This window comes from Alosa sapidissima, chromosome 10, assembly GCF_018492685.1.
Source record: "Alosa sapidissima isolate fAloSap1 chromosome 10, fAloSap1.pri, whole genome shotgun sequence".
NCBI classification, from domain to species: Eukaryota; Metazoa; Chordata; class Actinopteri; order Clupeiformes; family Clupeidae; genus Alosa; species Alosa sapidissima.
In genome coordinates this window covers 26,130,145-26,149,387 of record NC_055966.1, presented here as the reverse complement: position 1 = coordinate 26,149,387, position 19,243 = coordinate 26,130,145, and the positions used below count along the sequence as shown (strand labels likewise).

Below are 19,243 nucleotides of genomic sequence, written 5' to 3'. Positions count from 1 at the left end.
GGAAAGGGATTTCTGTCAGTGGCTGCACATTTTATTTGTTATTTATTTATTATTAATCATAGTTTGGGACAAATAGCTAGTCAGCCAGCAATCTAAAACTAGACGTACCGCAAAGCGGTACGACATATGCACATTCTCTCCGCAAAAAAATCACGATTTGTCAATTGGTCTCCATCTCTGTTTATTCTAATCTTTTGAGGGGTATATAGCTGGTAAGCCAAACTCATTCATGAGTGAATAGTTTGGTCACGATTGGGAATCCTGCTAGCATGGTGACAGGCGTAGAAATATAAACTTTGAAATCATTGGTCACTCACATTGATCAGAGTCACCTAAACTTTACAAACTAAACAGAATAGGCAGTCAGGAAACAATGTATGTGAGCTTTCTTTTGTGTAAATACATTTCTGCATTTTTCCAACTAAAATTTTTGATGTTTGCAGTTTTGCAGGCATTGCTTCTACCATTTACCAGTCAGTTTTGATTTTGTCATCCCCTCTCGTTGTTGATTGGCCTGGCATTTTTTTTTTGTTTGACGTAAACTGAACTATGGTGTTCATAGGCGCCGGAAGCACAGTTGGCCCCCTCACTTTTGGCTCAAAATATATTTTAATAAACAAAATCATCCACGAAAAAAAAAACTCCGCGCAAAAAACGGAGAGAGGTATGAACCATTATAGCGGTAGTAGCCTGCATCTAATATAGCCTAAAGCTATTTGTGCAGCGTCACTGTTGAAATACCTTAAACTTTCGGTCCATGCATGGGTCAAAAAGCGATGAGCAAAACACCAGCACAGCGCCCAGGCAACACCCCCAGGGAGCAGACAGCGCTCAATTCTGAGACGTTCAGTCAATGCAACATGTGTGGAGGGATGGATTTGAAATGTAGCCAAATCCAGTAACATTTATTCTGGTCTGGTATGATTGGTTGTATTGTAAAGTTCCTGAGTTAAGCGTAATGTCCTCCTGTGCAACGGAGACTCCAATAGCTCCAGCTGTCACCTCGGGATGGCTTCAAATGTTCAATATATCTGCGGCCTAGGTCTACCGTTTATTTTCCAGGGGCAGTGGTTGCCATTAGCCTATATTAATTGTGAGCAATTATTGAAGTTATGAATCTGTTAGATAACCACATTTAGCCTAGCGACATGAGATTCAATTAATATCATGCGCAACGTGATATACCCGAAACATGTAGCAAGGTTTATGATATCACTTAAAATGACCAGCAATGTTCAAATAGACCAGGTTAACCTATTTATTTTTATTTTCTGTGTCCCCGTTTCCCAAACCACATCTGCTGATGCGAACTTATGACAAAAAGGAGGCTGCATTTCGTGTGGACAACTTAATGCAGTTTAAGGCTGAATTATGTTTCTTACTTGTGAGTCTACGTGGGTCAGCGGCAGTCATTCTCGCGTTCTCCTTTACAGCAATAAGACACAATTCCTCCAACTCTAGCCTCGCCCTTTACTCATTGTCTTCATCTTTTTTCTCTTTTCAAAAAGTTCATACTCAAGTCATTCACGTTCTGTCTCCCTGTACTTTGGAGACTCCTGTGCAACTCCAGCTGAGGGGCAGTGGTTGTCATTAGCGTATAGTAAAATGTGAACGATTATCAATGATATGATAATACTGCTATGATGATAGCCTACTGCATTTATTGCACAACTGAGAATTGGGCTATTAATCGGTTTCAAGGTGCTGTCATCTATCCGAAACATCTACTAAGCCGTCTCTGGGTTTGTTGGGTGGGTATTGCAATGTTCAAATAAAGCATGTTAACCTATTTCATTTAATTCACTTCTGTGCGCCTTGTGTGATATCACTCAAGTCTTGCTTTAGTTAATTAGCAAGTTACAACCAGAAGCTCACAAATGCCGTCATGTAAGGTACTTTCTAAATATTCAACATAATCGGAAGCAGCTGCAATTGTAACAGGACATTTTGAAAGAGACCTGCTGCGTCTACTTTGATAAGCAGCGTCATGAACCGCACTCAAATACGGTATGTTTTGTTTAATTTCAAATAGCATAGACTTTGTCTGTCCACTTTTGAAATTACATGCGCGGCTGAACCCCTGGCAAATGCGTATGTGGTCTATATCTGAAATTATTAGCGTCTATAGCCATTGGGCCTGCAGGTGGCTACTCGATGTTTATTGCATTACTTATTTACTCTCTCTGAGGATGAACAACTTACATTAGGCTACTTTTGCGTTACTGCGTTGAAATGTTTCTATGGACATTATATATATCATCCCCTTTTATTTATTATTTAATTAATTACTATTAATTAGGTAGCATCAAGTCCAAACCAAGTTGCGCCGTAGGCCTACCAGGCATTTCTTACAGATAGCTAATCTCCCTTCAAAAGTGAATGAACACGGCACTTCCTAGTTCTTTTAAAAATTGTGCAAGTTCGAATTGCTTTATGGAAGTGTTGTTGCCCAGCTCGCACACACTCCTTCATAAAAGTTGAATGGTGACATGCACACAACTTGCAAAACATTGAACTGCTTTGAGTGAAGTGCGCTTGCGAGTTGCGTTCCTTCTGTCATTAATAGTCTACTAGATGCTCTTCTTCACACTGAAAACAGTGGCAGTCCTAGCTTGTAACACCCTGATATTTTTTTGGAATCAATTTGTGGTGTGATTGACATCAGATGATCAGACTAGTCATTAGCTAGTTGGTTGTGCACTGTTTTCCGCTTAGTAGTAAGGTAATAGCCTTCTCCGATGAGTTTTGTTTTTTTGCCAATATTCTTGTCGCCCTCCCTGAATTCTGAATATCTTTGCTCGCACACTGTAGGATCTGTAATGTGATTAGCCCAGAGAAAGAATCTCTCGTGTGTAAGTTAACTCCAAGTTGGCCTACCCTATAAACTGCATAGGCTATTGATATTGTGGTGAACTGAGGGGGCAATGCCTGGAGATAATGAGGGAGCGTTTGATGCCTAATTGCCCTAATTGGACTCACCTGGGTAGGAGACAATATGAGCATGCAGAGGAGCAACGTGCGGGAGAGAGAGTCCAAGGTTGATCTGGAGCGTCCAGGCGAAACGCTGGGGGAGCGTTGGTCAAAACCGGGTACGAATTGTGCTGGTCGCGGTCAGTAGGATCGCCGCCAGTGAAGATAGCTGTAGGGGGGGAGGAAATCTTAGTATAAGCCTTTGTTAAAACCTAGACCAACGCCGCGACTGGCGGGCGAGTTGGACTACTGGACTCGTGAGCCCCTGCACGAACTCCTCAGAACTTTCATACTGGAATTACAGACTAGAACTTTCACACTGGAACTACATACTGGAACTTACACACGGGAATTTACATACTGGAACCTCGCTGGCCACCTGAAAGTTCGATTCGCTGTCCCTTGCCATCAGGCCCCCAGGGGAGGGTCTCAGGGAGCAGGGAAGTCTCCCTTTTAATAACTCTCATTTGACTAATATGTATCTGTGTCTGTTTTTATAATTGAAAGTCGGGTAGCTTTTGTGCAACATAATTTATTAGTGACAGGGTTGCGGGGAACCTTTTATTGAGAACACTGGAAAGGTGTGCTGTGATACCCGAATGGAGATGTTTTCCTCTTTGTGGTGTTTATGAATTGCTGTGTTTTATTGGATTGCTGTTTTGCACGGATTGGGAGTGAGGATCCCCCAAATCATGTCAGTTGATTAATTATAATGTCCGGAGCTGCCTGGCTGTGCCTGTGGAAATAAATAAAGCTACTTTTGTACCGTCCGTGGTGGTGTGGGGTCTACACATTCTCTGAGTTGTCTACCTGGGGGAAGGGACAAAGGGGGTCGCTAGAGGGGGACCTTTTCCTACCCAGCAGATTTATTACACTGGTGGCAGCGGTGGGATGATGTCTGACTCAGAGAGCGTAGAACCATCGGTACCATCGGGCAGTAATCCAGCAACACGAACATCTCGCCCAGTGTTCATGCCTGAAACTTTCACGGGTACTAGCCGGGAGTGGTCCGACTGGGTGGCACAATTCGAAGTAGCCGCTGAGGTGAATGGGTGGGATGACGCTTTAAAAATGAAGTTTATGTCCCTCCTGTTGTCGGGCCGCGCTAGAGAGCTGTATTCAGGGTTACACTCCACTGCCCGTAATGACTATGTGAGTTTAAAAGAAGCACTGGGTAGATGCTTTGAACCGTGCAATAGCGAAGACTGGAATAGGGCTAACTTTTTGTCTCGTAGACGTTTACCAAACGAGTCAGCCCGAGATTTTGGTACAGCCTTGCGCCGTCTCATTTATAAAGCTTACCCTTTGGCAGATAATGTCACTCGTGATATGTTCGCCCGAGACCACTTTGTTGAACATGTGGGGAGTGGCGATTTGAGAATACACCTCCGTAGTCAAAAACCTAACACATTGGAAGAGGCCATTAATATAGCGGCTGAGTTGGAATTGATAAAGAGTTTGGAAATGTCTCAAATCGGTCATGATACCAGGGTGCGAGCAGTGGTTGAAAAATCTCCTAGCGATAAACAAATGGAGCTTTTGCTGGGAGTGGTAGAGGGTTTAAGACAAGAAGTTAAAACCCTTCAGCATAGTGTGGCATCTCTGCAGGCCCCTGTGAGCAATAGAGTGACGCGAAATCGCAACGATGACTTGGGGAGGCGTGGCCAGACTAACATACCTGAACGTGCAACAGCAGCACGGGAGAGGGACGCGTGCTGGGAGTGTGGGTGCACTAGGCACCTGCGTCGTAATTGCCCCTACCTGCAGGGAAACTAGAAGGGGTGGGTGTAATGGGCCACATGCCCGCCCCTTTCTGCAGATCTGCAAGACTGGCCTACAATCATCTGGATAGCCCAGGAATCTACCTCAATGCAAAAATAGGTGGGTGTTTAGTGCATATTTTGGTAGATACTGGGGCTCAAGTCTCCATCATCCCTAAGCACAGGTGGTTACAGATAACAAAGGGGATGGGGGAGTTAACAGGGTATCAGGGGACAGCCTCAGCTGCAAATGGGAGTGATATGTGTGTAGTGGGGAGGTGGCAAACTATCTGTCAATTCGACTCATTGGCTCTGGTCGTGGAGTTTTTAGTGGTTGATGTGTCGACTGAGATCTTGCTGGGGATTGATTTCCTGACAAAATATGGGGCTGTAGTCGATCTGGCTAATAAATGTTGCTGTTTGATGGGGAAGAAATTACCACTGATATCTATGAATGAGGCTAGTCAGCCGAAATTGGTGACTGTACAGACTGATACTGTGGTGGGACCACGCTCGGAAGCAATTATTTCAGGGGCGGTAGAGGGACTCTTAGCCGGTCGGGCTGCTGGAGCCGTCTGATTCCCTGTCCTCCTATTGTGATTTGATGGTGGCGCGGGTGGTTTGTAGAGCTCAGCAGGGGAGGGTACCAGTGAGGGTTATAAATGTGACTGAGGAGCCTTGTATTTTGAAGAAGGGTATGAAGGTGGGCACTATGTATACCGATGTAACTATAGAAGACCATACCGTACCAGCGAATAATGGTTGGTCTGTGGAGACTCTCTTTTCCAAGCTTGGGCTGGTGGAAAAACAGCTCTCTCCAGCAGAGTTAAAATCCGTGCGAGAGTTACTCCAGCGTCATAGTGGGGTTTTTAGCCAAAATGATAACGATTTGGGGAGGACTCATAGGACGCAGCATCAGATCGATACTGGAAATGCTAGACCAATTAAAATGCCCCCGCGCCGGGTACCCCTACACTTACAACAGGAGGTCTCAGATCATATCAAACAGATGCTGGATAATGACATCATACGCCCTTCATGTAGTCCCTGGGCTGCCCCAGTAGTCCCGGTCAGAAAAAAGGACGGTAGTCTGCGCTTCTGCGTGGACTACCGTAAATTGAACGAAGTCACAGTAAAGGATGCTTACCCTCTGCCGAGGATCGACGATGCGTTGGACAGTCTGGCAAATGCTCAATGGTTTTCCACCCTCGACCTGGCCAGTGGCTACTGGCAGGTCGAGGTTGACCCTTGTGATAAACCAAAGACTGCGTTTATTACCAGACAGGGGTTATTTGAGTTTAATGTGCTGAGTTTTGGCCTCTGCAACTCACCCAGCACGTTCCAGCGTTTGATGGACTTGGTGCTGGCTGATTTGCAGTGGTCAACATGTTTAGTCTATTTGGACGATATTATTTGTTTTGGCCGGACATTTGACGAACAGCTGCGCAGACTGGATGAGGTTCTCTTAAAGTTGGGTCAAGCTAATTTAAAGGTGAAGCCTGGTAAATGCAATTTATTTGCGACAGAGGTACGCTATCTGGGGCACGTTATTTCAGCTCAGGGGATTATGGCTGACCCCTCGAAAGTAGAGGCCGTGAGGAGCTGGCCGGTTCCAAAAACTCAAACAGAAATTAAAAGTTTTCTTGGTTTGGCGTCGTATTATCGCCGCTTCATTAAGGATTTTGCACAGATAGCGAGACCATTACATCAACTTACTGAAAAGGGAAGAAAGTACAAGTGGGACCATTCATGTGAAGAGGCTTTTCGGCAATTAAAAACAAATCTGATTACGGCCCCAGTTTTAGCATATCCAGATCCCAAAAAACCGTTCATTTTGGATACAGACGCAAGTGATTTTGGTATTGGGGCAGTGTTGTCGCAGGAAGGGGATGGGGGTATGGAGAGGGTAGTGGCATATGCCAGTAGAGCACTAACGAAAGAGGAGAGAAAATATGCGGCCACAAAAAAAGAGTTGTTGAGCATGGTGGTTTTTACTAAACATTTTAAACATTATCTACTAGGTAAAGAATTTATTTTACGTACTGACCATAGCTCACTAAGATGGCTACATAATTTCCAGGGCCTTGAAGGACAATTGGCTCGATGGGTGGAGCAGCTGGCAGCGTTTCACTATAAAATCATACACCGGCCTGGCAAATTACACACCAATGCGGATGCGTTGTCTCGCAGGCCCTTACCTTTATCTGAGACCTGGACTATGACAAGTCTTCCTAGTGGTTCTCTAGAGAAACAGAAAATTCCTACGGAGAATATTTGTACAGTTAGAGTGGAGGCTCAGACCCAGACAGGGAGTGTAGGGCTGAGTCCAGGGGATGAATTGACTCAAGCGCAGAAGGATGACCCGGAAATCACTTTAATTATTAAATTAAAATCGGATCCGCAGGGAGGGGTGGATGTGGGGCAGCATCACCCCGAGCTGCAGAAATATCTGACGGTATGGGATAAGCTTCAAGTACAAGGGCAACGCTTGGTCCGGGTGCCACCTACATATTCTGATGCAGCCTCCTCAGGTACTCAGGTGGTACTTCCCCGCACGATGGTGCAGGCTGCACTGCAAATGCTGCATAGTAGTGTGTTTGGGGCCCACTTAGGGATTCAAAAACTGCAGGCTAAAGTTAAAGATCGTTTTTATTGGCCTGGATGGTTTGGGGATGTTCGGCAGTTTTGTAGAGCATGCCCGGACTGTGCCTCTCGTAAGTCGCAAGGGCCTTCTCCTAGGGCCCCCTTGAACCCTTCTGCTACATTTCGACCGCTAGAGCGCATTGCAGTGGATATATTGGGTCCCTTGCCCGAAACTCTAGATAAAAATAAATACATTTTAGTAGTGGGTGACTACTTCTCCAAATGGACCGAAGCTTACGCGCTGCCAAATCAGGAAGCAAAATCTGTGGCACGGGTCCTGGTAGAACAGTGGGTGTGTCGGTTTGGGGCTCCACGCAGCATCCATTCTGATCAAGGGAGAAATTTTGAGTCCATACTGTTCAAAGAGGTTTGTCAATTGCTCTGTATACATAAGACACGAACATCTCCCTACCACCCTGAATCGAATGGGATGGTTGAGAGGTTTAATCGCACCCTGTTGTCCATGTTGGCATTGTTTGTAGAGGACAACCAGTGTAATTGGGATGTATTGTTACCCTATGTGCTCATGGCCTACAGGAGTAGTGTTCACGCCTCCACTGGGTTCACACCGCATAAGGTATTGTTTGGGCGGGAGATAATCCTTCCTGTGGATGTGATGTGGGACACAGGCCATAGGAAAAGGTTCTCTGCAGTGACTGATTATGTGGCGGGGCTTACTGACACATTATCTACAGTGGTTGACGCAGTGAAGAGACATCAAGACAGGGCTTCAGTGCAGCAGAAGGCTGCATTTGATTTCAAAGTCAACCATCAGTACTACACTATCGGGGAGTTGGTGTGGGTCCAAAATAAAGCCAGGAAGAGGGGTCGTTGTCCAAAATTGCAGAGGCGTTATAAAGGCCCATATAAAGTGTTGGGATCCATTTCAAATGTGCTCTATAAGTTGGTTTTGCCTGAAGGGGGTCCTGAAATGATAGTACATTTTAACCGACTGAAACCTTTTGTTCGTCTGTCTGCTTCAGGGGAGCCATCGGAAACCCCAAGGGACAACACAGTACCCAATGACCGACCTGCCTCATCAGCATCCCAGGCCAGTCAGGCCACAGGAGGAATGCAGCCTGATGGGGATGATGCTGAGGGGGATGTGCCATTAAGTACGTCTCCCGTGGCTGGAACGTTGCTGGAGGCGGCAGCGGCTGTAGCTGTTTCAGAGCAGCAAGCACAGGAGGGGAATGGAGGCTGGCCTACCGAGCCAGGTTCTGAAACCAGCGGGCAGGACCCAGAGGGAGCCAGTGAGGTGGGGATGGGTGATGGGGCCCATCCCGCCCTCACGGCACCAGCACGTCCACGTCGGGATAGGCGGCGACCTGCCTGGACTAATGATTTTCAGCTAGGATCAGACTGACTCGGGGACGAGTCTTTTCATTAGGGAGGGAGAAGTGTGGTGAACTGAGGGGGCAATGCCTGGAGATAATGAGGGAGCGTTTGATGCCTAATTGCCCTAATTGGACTCACCTGGGTAGGAGACAATATGAGCATGCAGAGGAGCAACGTGCGGGAGAGAGAGTCCAAGGTTGATCTGGAGCGTCCAGGCGAAACGCTGGGGGAGCGTTGGTCAAAACCGGGTACGAATTGTGCTGGTCGCGGTCAGTAGGATCGCCGCCAGTGAAGATAGCTGTAGGGGGGGAGGAAATCTTAGTATAAGCCTTTGTTAAAACCTAGACCAACGCCGCGACTGGCGGGCGAGTTGGACTACTGGACTCGTGAGCCCCTGCACGAACTCCTCAGAACTTTCATACTGGAATTACAGACTAGAACTTTCACACTGGAACTACATACTGGAACTTACACACGGGAATTTACATACTGGAACCTCGCTGGCCACCTGAAAGTTCGATTCGCTGTCCCTTGCCATCAGGCCCCCAGGGGAGGGTCTCAGGGAGCAGGGAAGTCTCCCTTTTAATAACTCTCATTTGACTAATATGTATCTGTGTCTGTTTTTATAATTGAAAGTCGGGTAGCTTTTGTGCAACATAATTTATTAGTGACAGGGTTGCGGGGAACCTTTTATTGAGAACACTGGAAAGGTGTGCTGTGATACCCGAATGGAGATGTTTTCCTCTTTGTGGTGTTTATGAATTGCTGTGTTTTATTGGATTGCTGTTTTGCACGGATTGGGAGTGAGGATCCCCCAAATCATGTCAGTTGATTAATTATAATGTCCGGAGCTGCCTGGCTGTGCCTGTGGAAATAAATAAAGCTACTTTTGTACCGTCCGTGGTGGTGTGGGGTCTACACATTCTCTGAGTTGTCTACCTGGGGGAAGGGACAAAGGGGGTCGCTAGAGGGGGACCTTTTCCTACCCAGCAGATTTATTACAATATTTATCTGTAAAATGACCGCATGTGTTTGTTCAACTTTATGAAGCAGAATTACGCAGGCTATTACGAACGCACACATTTTGTTTGCGCAAGAAACAAACACAGCGCAAAATACAGCGCAGGCGATTTTTTTTTTTTTTTGGGGGGGGGGGGTTCGTTATCTGGCCCCTGCACTTTGAAACTCGTTCCGGCGCCCCTGATGGTCCAGACTAGTATCCCCCTGAAAGGAGAACGATGGGCGTGGCCAGGCTAGTATATAGCACATTTTGGTAAAATATGCTTGTTAACTGCATGATAGCAAAGATAACTTCATTCTGAAAATGTATGTTTACCATAATTACCACCAAATGACCAGCTTTTTCAAAACTCCATGTACATCTATTCTAGTGGTCATTGTATATTGCTTTGTTTTCTTGCTTGATGTAAAATACTGTATTCACAACAGCAAATTATTTGGGGGAAAATCACTATTTTTGGTTTCAATGTTGCTTGCATTTTTACTGTATATTTCAACTTCTCTGTAGATAAACATAACTTTCAGTCTTCTATGGAAATACGTATAAAGCTTATGGAAGACAGAAGAGCTTTAGGTTCTGAGCAACAGTGTGTAGGCTACACGATGTATCCAAAATGTCATATTATGACAAAAGTGTTTGTAATGTGAGGCGACTGTTTGCTTTAAAGTTGTGTGCCATTTTGCTGGAGATTTGAGGCATTTTGCATTTTGTTTGAGCAATTGTGGGTTTTGTGTGTGGAGTTTTGAAAAATAGACACAGAGTTTTGAAAACCTGTGTAGGCCTAAACAGTTGTAAAAAGCTGTAATTATGTTTGAATGCATAACAAGCACTCATTCAATAACTGCGCACACGTGGCAAAAGAAGGCTACATCATGTTCTGTTCTGTCACTGGTAGCTCGCACTGCATCTTCGAGTTTATCATTGCAAGAGGCCTAAAGAACTGCATTAACAGAGCATCCACTTTCGGAGGTACTTTAAGGAAACACTGAATTGTAAGCCTATAGGGCTACTGAATATCCCAGATCAACATGTTTGTTTAAAAACGTTTAGAGAAATAATTTTGCGACCCCTCCCATCATTTTGGCGACACCCAGTTTTAAGGACCACGGACACTGTAACTCATTGCTATGGCAGCACACACAAAGGCCTAAGCCCAAATACATAAAAATAAAAAAAGATGCTTACTTAGGCCTATATCAGCTGCATTTTCCGACCAATTGAGGATAGCAAGTCCAGAGACGACTCGGTCCATTGAGCTTCTCAGGTCAGGGTAACTTTATGCGACTCGGTCAATTGAGCTTCTCAGGTCAGGCTAACTTTATGCGACTCGGTCCACTGAGCTTCTGAGGTCAGGGTAACTTTATTGGTTTCAAGTGACAACAGTTGTATTGGAAAATCAGTTATAATCTTTGTAAATAGCCACCAGCCGCTTTGCTTGCAAAAAGAGTTAATCATCAGTCGCAGTACAGTGTCTCTTTTAAATTGCCCGAGTTTAACGTGTGTTGGACACAACAACGGCTTCACACCACATCTTTAGACGAGACATTCACAGGATCCGTAGTCGTCATTGCAACCTCCTCTATAAAATAATTTTGAGTCCAGCTTCCACAAAAACCCTGCACTTTTAGCCGAACTCGAAATGAATGCCCATGAAGACGCGGATGAAGAGATCCGGAGGGAGAACCTGTCAGGTAGTGTTAATTTTGTCACCTATTTTTAATTTAGTCTTAGTCTTAGTCTTGTGACGAAATGTCCTTTTTAGTCTTTGTCATATTTAGTCATTCAAATATCATTTTTGTTAGTCAAGTTTTAGTCGACTAAAAGTCTCGTCATTTTAGTCTAGTTTTAGTCAAAAGAAAACTAAAGGTATCTTAGTCTTAGTCAGTTTTAGTCAACACATTTTAGTCTTTTTTTTTAATAACAAATTATTTCTGATTACCATTTGAGTCAAATAATGTTTCACACATCTCCATTTTCAAACAATATTGTGTGTCCACAGGGCTACTCGTCTGTTATAATTTCTCATTCAGATTTTTTGTCAGTCAGTATGTTTACATGCACAGGTAAGTCGAGCTACAGTTATAGCTCGGCTGGGATTTGACCATAGACAGTAAAAGATTTGACTGGACCACTGTCATATTCGTAGACCAGTGTTTCTCAAAGTGTGGTCCGGGGATCACTGGTGGTCCGCAAGCTATCCCAAGTAGTCCGCGAGCAGACGTGGTAAAATATAATATAGATGAGTTGTTTGCAACATTGAACCAACTTGTATGTAAAAACAGTTCTGCAACACTGTCTATGTAAGATATGCGAGTTTAAATCATACAGTATGAATCCACACAATAAGCAAAGTGCAAAGACAATAAGCAAGGTGGTTCAGTGAGTAGGCCTATTGTGTAGACTAATTATAGGCTATTGTTGAAATAGGTCTAATCTTTTTTTTTTTAGCTAGGGTTAGTTAAGTGGTCCTGAAACTGAAAAAGTTTGAGAAACATTGTCATAGGCCAAAGTATTAATGTTTTACTCCGCCTCGCTAGATGGCGATATGCGCCCAAAAACAACACATTTTCCAAACAGACTCTCCATCTTAGCCATAGCTTACTTGCTAGCGAACTTTCCATATTAGCTTACTTGCTAGCAAACTTTGCATCATCAGTCTAAGTAGTTAAATAGTTGACATTACATGATGAACATTTTTGTATGGACATTCTGGGGGATGTTAATTTGTATGAGAGAAGCTTCAACTTCTGGGTATGTAGCATTGTGGCTCTGGCAGAAATTGCAGTGTTCTTGTTCCATGTAGTTTCGTGTTGCAGCCACAGGGTTGCAGCAAGCACGTAGACTAGCCTACAGGAAAGCTGAACGTATGAACTCATTCGGAATATTTTGAAAACATAACAGCTAGATATTCTGTCTTATCATTTTGTAGACGAAAATGAAGAGAGATTTTATCTTAGTTTTTATTTCATGTAAAACATTTTAGTCTCGTCTTTTTTCGTCAACAATAATGCATCTTAAGATAGTCTTAGTCAGTGTTTCAGGACATTAGTGCAGTCTCGTCAAAGTCAAAGTCAAAGTCTGCTTTATTGTCAATTTCTTCACATGTCAAGACATACAAAGAGATCGAAATTGCGTTTCCTACTATCCCACGGTGGAGACAAGACATATTTTACCAATTAGGTCCACAGACAAACATAACATTCAAGTAAACAATATAAAAGTAAAAATAAGAAGGCACATACAAAGAAGAAATAAGAGCAGCAAAATTTGGTAGAAATTGTGCATACAGTAGACAGTCAATATAATAGTGCAAAAGTCAGGCCAATAAATGGCTGAGGTAGTTTTGTTTGACCTAAGTATGCAAGTGGCATAGTGGTGCAAGTTATGTAAGAGCAGCAGAAGTGTGTTCAGAAGTGTTCAGGACAACAGGACAACAACAACAAGTTGCAAGTGTGCAAGTGTACAAGTGGAGTAGTGCAAGTGGAGTAGTGCAAGGCAGCCATTGTGGGTCTAAAAGTCCAGGATGTTATGTAGCTGAGGGTGGAGGGGGGGAGAGGGGGGAGAGAGTTCAGGATCCTAACAGCCTGGTGATGCGGGAGCGTAGCCTGGGTGTTCCCATGCTGCCTTGCGCGCGATTTGATTCACGCTGCTAAGGCAGCCTGGAGACCATGGAGCAAATTTTCGCCTGAGATAGGGAACCAATCACAGAACAGGGGGGAAAGCAAGACGATGATGAGCTATGCACAGACGCATTTGATAGACATCCGTGGCACCCAATAAACGGATCTGGGCATTTTTTTCAAATACGAGAAAATGAACGTTTGGTTCCCAGACCACGTCTCATTGAGAAGTGGTGGCGCTAGCCAGGCTAGCGGGAGCGCAGGCTTCTGTACCTCTTCCCAGAGGGCAGTAGATCAAACAAATTGTGAGCGGGGTGACTTGCATCACTCACAATTGTGGTCGCCTTGCGGGTGAGGTGGGAGGTGTAAATGTCCTTCAGGGAGGGGAGTGAAGCACCAATAATCCTTCCAGCTGTGTTCACTATGCGCTGCAGGGCTTTCCTGTTGTATTCAGTGCAGCTTCCGCCCCACACAGCGATACAGCTGGAGAGGATGCTCTCAATGGTGCCTCGGTAGAATGTGGTCATGATGGCTGGTGGAGCACTTGCTCGCCTGAGTTTCCGCAGGAAGTACAGGCGGCGCTGAGCTTTCTTCGCCAGTGATGCAGTGTTGGTGGTCCAGGAAAGTTCATCACTGATGTGCACCCCCAGGAATTTGGTGCTGCTCACTCTCTCCACCACAGCACCGTCGATGGTCAGTGGCAGGTGTTGGGTGTGACCTCTACGGAAGTCAACAACAATCTCCTTTGTCTTGCTGACGTTCAGCAGGAGGTTGTTGTCCCTGCACCACGTGGTCAGAAGGTCGACCTCCAACCTGTGTTGAGTCTCGTCGCCCTTGGTGATGAGACCCACCAGAGTTGTTGTGTCAGCAAATTTCACTATGTGGTTGTTGCTGTAGGTTGCAGTGCAGTCATGCGTCATCATGCAATCTGCGGACTGAGCACGCAGCCTTGGGGGGCCCCCGTGCTCAGTGTGATGCTGCTTGAGATATTGTTGCCAACACGTACTACTTGAGGCCTCTGACAGAGGAAGTCCAGTAGCCAGTTGCAGAGGTAGGTACTGAGTCCCAGTTTGTTAAGTTTGCAGATGAGTTGTTGTGGTATTATGGTGTTGAATGCAGTCTATATGAAAAGTCTATAAACAGCAATCTCACATATGAGTCTCTTTTTTCCAGGTGGGTGAGGGCTGGGTGGAGGGCAGAGCAGATTGCATCCTCTGTGGACCGTTTGGCTCGGTATGCAAACTGGAAGGGGTCCAGGGTGGGGGGGAGAATGGATTTGATGTGTGACATGACAAGCCGCTCAAAGCACTTCATGATGATGGGTGTCAGTGCCACGGGGCGGTAGTCATTGAAGCAGGATGGAGCAGTTTTCTTCGGCACAGGTATGATGGTGGCAGCTTTGAAACATGTCTTCTTAGTCATGAAAAAAAGGTCGTTGACGAACATATTTCCTCTCATCTTGTCTGACGAAATTAACACTACTGTCAGGTGAGCGTCGTGCGTTTCTCTCTCTTGATGCATGGACGTGTATGCGCAATATAATCCATGCTTTACACTTCACTTCTTGTGCTAAAGTCTTCTCTGCAACAAAAAGTCAGTGAGTTGTTACATTGCTTATAGACATGAAATCTTTTGCAATATTGCAATTCCCTGATTTTTGCATTTGCAAAATGGTCTCTGACCAATTACCGCCATAATTGTAGTATTAGGCCTATAACCTACAAAACAATAGCCTACCGCCAGCTTACATCCTCCTTTGTCTTGTAGGTCTTGTGTCTGCTCCAGAGGTTAGGTTGATTCCGCATCGGGTTTTTAACTTGATCCCTGGTGTCAACTCGCCCTAGGAAGTGGATCGAATCCAAAGCTGGAAAATTAGAGATTTGGACATATTTCTTGTCACATACCCCAAGGTGGCCTATACGCAGGGGAGGAGGATAATATGTTGTTGGTTAATACCATCCATTCTGTTTTATGCTAAAGTTTGTGCAAATTGCATGGTAGTGTTACTTTTCTAGTGAAAAGGCATAAATTAAACTCCTGCAGCATATAGCCACATCATGAGTTTCTTGAAATAATGAAATAAAGGACTTGAGCTTAAAAATATTGAAAAAAGTTGGTAGGCCATCAGTTGTGGCATGTAGACCTAAGGTGGCCATATGGAACAGTGTGTATTCCACGGCACACCCAGAGCTGTATAAAGATATATATCAGAACCTGACATACAATCCTAATAGTCTACAAGAAACCTCAGAGTGTTACCTTTCATTTGAGACCAGGATTATGCTTCTATGCCAAGAGGTTGCCACACAGTAAGGCTTTTATTGTCATTGTATGCATTTTGGGTAACCAAAAAGTCCTATGGGAAGTTTCCATAGGGCATTTTACAAAACGCATGAGCATACCTAGACAAATAATGGTGTAAAGTACTCATTTTTTATTCTATATTGATCTTTACTTTTGCTTAAAGCTTCACAAGACCTGGTGCTAGTGCTCTGTGTTTCTAAGTCATATCAAGTGATAGAGGGCTGAAATGTGGTCAGTTCAGAGATGCTTGTTATCCAGCAGAAAAAAATATATATATTCTAGCCACTGTAGCTCTGTGCCAGTACTTCACAGAGCTATTCTGATTGTTATCTAAGACACTACAGGGTCTCAGCTTTCTAAAGAGGTCAAGCATTTGATGATAGGCCAAACTAGGTGGGAACAGTGCAATATTTGGGGGGAAAGCCTAAAAATGTCCATCCCATATAAGGCTTTTATTTAGCCTTTCACTTATGCTGTCTTTCTGCACTCCTCTGGCCCAGGAACCATATGGATGCAACAGATCATCCTCCTCATCGAGTCGAAGGGCAAAGTCAAGGCATCCTCAGGTCAGTCAAACTCTGAGCGCATGCCCTGGATCGAGGTGCAGGGGAGCGAGATGGCATTTGTCGGGGCTCCTCTGTCTTCTCCTCGCCTGCGCGTGACGCACCTGCCATACGAGCTCATCACAACCGGCCTCAGGCAGAAGAGGGCCAAGGTGTGGGCCATGTGGTCAAACCACTTTCTGTTGAATTACATGAGTTTTGTTATTTTTCTATGAACACAAATTTCGACTCCCACAGAAACAGAAAATGTACTTGAGTGCTATCGGAACTGTATATCACAGAGTTATGTGTAATTTTCAAATTCAATGCTACTTTATTAGCATGACTGTGTAATTGCAGTGCTACTACATACTGTAGTTACACACTCACTAAGTCAGTTCACTGTTTCAGCATTTCTTGCTGTCTCTTCAGATCATTTATGTGGCGAGGAATCCAAAAGACGTCCTGGTGTCATATTACCACTTCCACCACTGTGCAGCAATGCTGGAGACTCCTAAGGACTTCAGTGACTTCTTTGAAAGGTTTTTGGATGGAAGAGGTAGGAACAATACTGTAAACATATAAACTGTAACCAGGGCCACCTCAGCACTGCTTACAAAGTGTTTTGGCAGCCATTGTAAGTAGTTTGTCTGATTTTTAAAAATAATAATAATTATGCTAGTGATGTGTTTTGGCAGCCATTGTCATTTTCTTTTTAAAGAACATTGTGTTAGTGATATGAAGTGATGAATTGGTGATGAACCTTCAAACTTCTGAGTTAGGTGAGCACAATAACTAGGTTATTGTCGAGTTTAATCAACATGTCTCTCTTTCTAGTGTATGGCAATACTTGGTTTGAGCACATCAAAACCTATTACTCACACAGGGATGACATGAAAATCTTGTATGTAACATATGAGGACATGATTCAGGTATGGCATTACCACATTCCTTCTACAAACCATTCAGACTGACATGACCATGTTAAAGAATATGTAATCCAAATATTAGTCATACGTTTGGTCATGTGCTCAGTGCCAGAAGTGAGGTGTCAGTGGTACAGAGAGTGTGTTCTTTCCTGGCAGAGAGCTCACCGACAGCCAGATGCTGACGTGGTGGAGCATGCCAAGTTCCACAACATGATGCAGAACCCGTGCGCTAACTACAGACAGATACCTGATACAGTCATTAACCAGAAGAGGGGATCATTCATGAGGAAAGGTGGGCTTATTAATTCAGATGAATTAATTAATTCTAATTCATATAGTGCAAAAAATCTGTACATTCCTCTTAACATCCTCTTTACGAAATACGAAAAGCGTCTCCTTCCTCTGTGTGTCACCAGGGACGATTGGCGATTGGAAAAACCTGTTCAGTGTTGCCCAGAGTGAGCGATTTGATAAGGTGTTTCAGGAGAAGATGAGGGCGTCCCCCTTTCATTTAAATGGGACATGTCCGAGGTCATGCCAGAAGTGATGACCTCAGGCCCTGTGGACATGCATTACAATGAGGAGTTTGAAGATCTCTGAAATGTAAAAATTCCTTTTGGGTGTGAACAGGACAGGCACAACATATATGACATAATTGTTGTATTTGTCTACCTGTTCTTATAGGCACCATGTTTATAGCACCAATGTCACTAAGTAGGTGTGATAATTTTATATACGCAATATCTGATTTTTTGCAGTATGACATGATCAGTGGTAATCACAGCTGTTATTAAATCAAAACTAACAATTCAAGTATTGTTAACCTAGCAGTTGCAGCTCTTGTAATATTCTGTGGTTTTAGACAAACACCTGTCATTCAACTGCTGACTACATCACTATTGCATGAGACTTTACAATCATAAGAATTAGAATTGTGATTTAACAGGCATCTGGATCATTGGAGCATTATGTTTATTATTCATTATTAATCATTTGATCTGCTCTGATGACTTTTGCTATCTATCGGATGTAAAGTAGGCTACATAATGGGTTTTTTTCTCCTGGCAACTGGCATCTGCCCTCTGTTGGTGATGTTGTAGCACTGTAACATCAGTATCACAAGTAGCATTATTCAGCCAGAGGTCTTAACATTCTGTACCTAGCCCACTGAGGACACTAACGCACAACCCTGATCACACTGAACAGGATGACCTGATCAGCCCTGGCAGAAGCAACATCTTGTGATGCCTTCAATGGCCTTACAGGGTCTCTCTAGAGAATGAATTTACTGTACTGCTCAAGCTACCATGGATAACATTGCTTTGGGCATTATCTATGATGCACATGCTATTAGAGTGGGCATTCTGATGCATTTATATTTTGTAATTGGTTTTCTATTCAGTTTATTTCTGTTTAGATCCACGATAAAGCTACCCTGGAAATCCAGAGTTCTCGCGAGAGCACAATGGAATTGTCTCTGCGAGACACTCTGGCAAGGAGCAATGATGCACGTCACTTTTACCCCAACATTCCGGGGAACCAGCTAAACTGATGAAGACAGCGCTGCAACGTTGGAGGACAGTACGCATTGGTCGTAGTGTTATCCAATTGCGTCAAAGTCCGAAATCATTCAGAGTAAACATGGTCTAGTGAGATTTTTAAATGCATGCTTGTTGCGGCCCCTCGAGTTGGGCATTACATTGTTCTTGTCATGAGCCCTCTCACTCCACCGGGTTACCACCTTAATTGGTTTCCATTATCTTCCACTCTGCTCACCACTCTCTCTACTCAGCCTAACTAGCTCCACCTGTCCCTGCTCTGCTCTGCTCTAATTACTCTGCCAGCTGCGCTGCATTACCCACTAACCTCTCCCAGTATTTAAAGCCCTGTCTTTCAGCTCTCCTTTGTCAGATCGTCTGCAAAGCTCACACCCGGAACCTGTTTGCTCGCGCTTCTGGCTCACTCTTGTTTTGTGACCCCGGACCTGCCTGAATCTTGGATACTCTTCTGCCCCAGAAAACCAGACCTGCTTTCTGCCTTGCTACTACGAATTTGGATTTCCCTTGAACTGTACTTCTGCCTTGTTTCATCCGCCCTGTTGTGTCTGTGTTCCCCC

At 44.4% G+C, this 19,243-nt stretch overlaps 1 protein-coding gene across 1 annotated transcript; it reads left to right on the top strand.

Annotated features, from left to right (window-relative positions):
* Window positions 1-14,703: 14,703 nt before the first annotated feature.
* Window positions 14,704-18,632, top strand: LOC121721210 (amine sulfotransferase-like). The gene is made up of 6 exons (XM_042107948.1): window positions 14,704-14,734; window positions 16,157-16,371; window positions 16,631-16,757; window positions 17,036-17,130; window positions 17,284-17,419; window positions 17,544-18,632. Exons 2-6 carry the CDS (start codon window positions 16,168-16,170, stop codon window positions 17,672-17,674), a joined length of 693 nt encoding a protein of 230 aa, XP_041963882.1. The 5' UTR covers window positions 14,704-14,734; window positions 16,157-16,167; the 3' UTR covers window positions 17,675-18,632.
* The last annotated feature ends 611 nt before the right edge of the window (window positions 18,633-19,243 follow it).

Excerpts from the sequence above, each read along its gene's own strand:
- LOC121721210 (XM_042107948.1), top strand. The coding sequence starts at position 16,168 with ATGCAACAGATCATCCTCCTCATCGAGTCGAAGGGCAAAGTCAAGGCA. Across the intron at positions 17,131-17,283 it reads CATATGAGGACATGATTCAG|AGAGCTCACCGACAGCCAGA; the intron begins GTATGGCATTAC and ends CTTTCCTGGCAG. Across the intron at positions 17,420-17,543 it reads GGGATCATTCATGAGGAAAG|GGACGATTGGCGATTGGAAA; the intron begins GTGGGCTTATTA and ends GTGTGTCACCAG.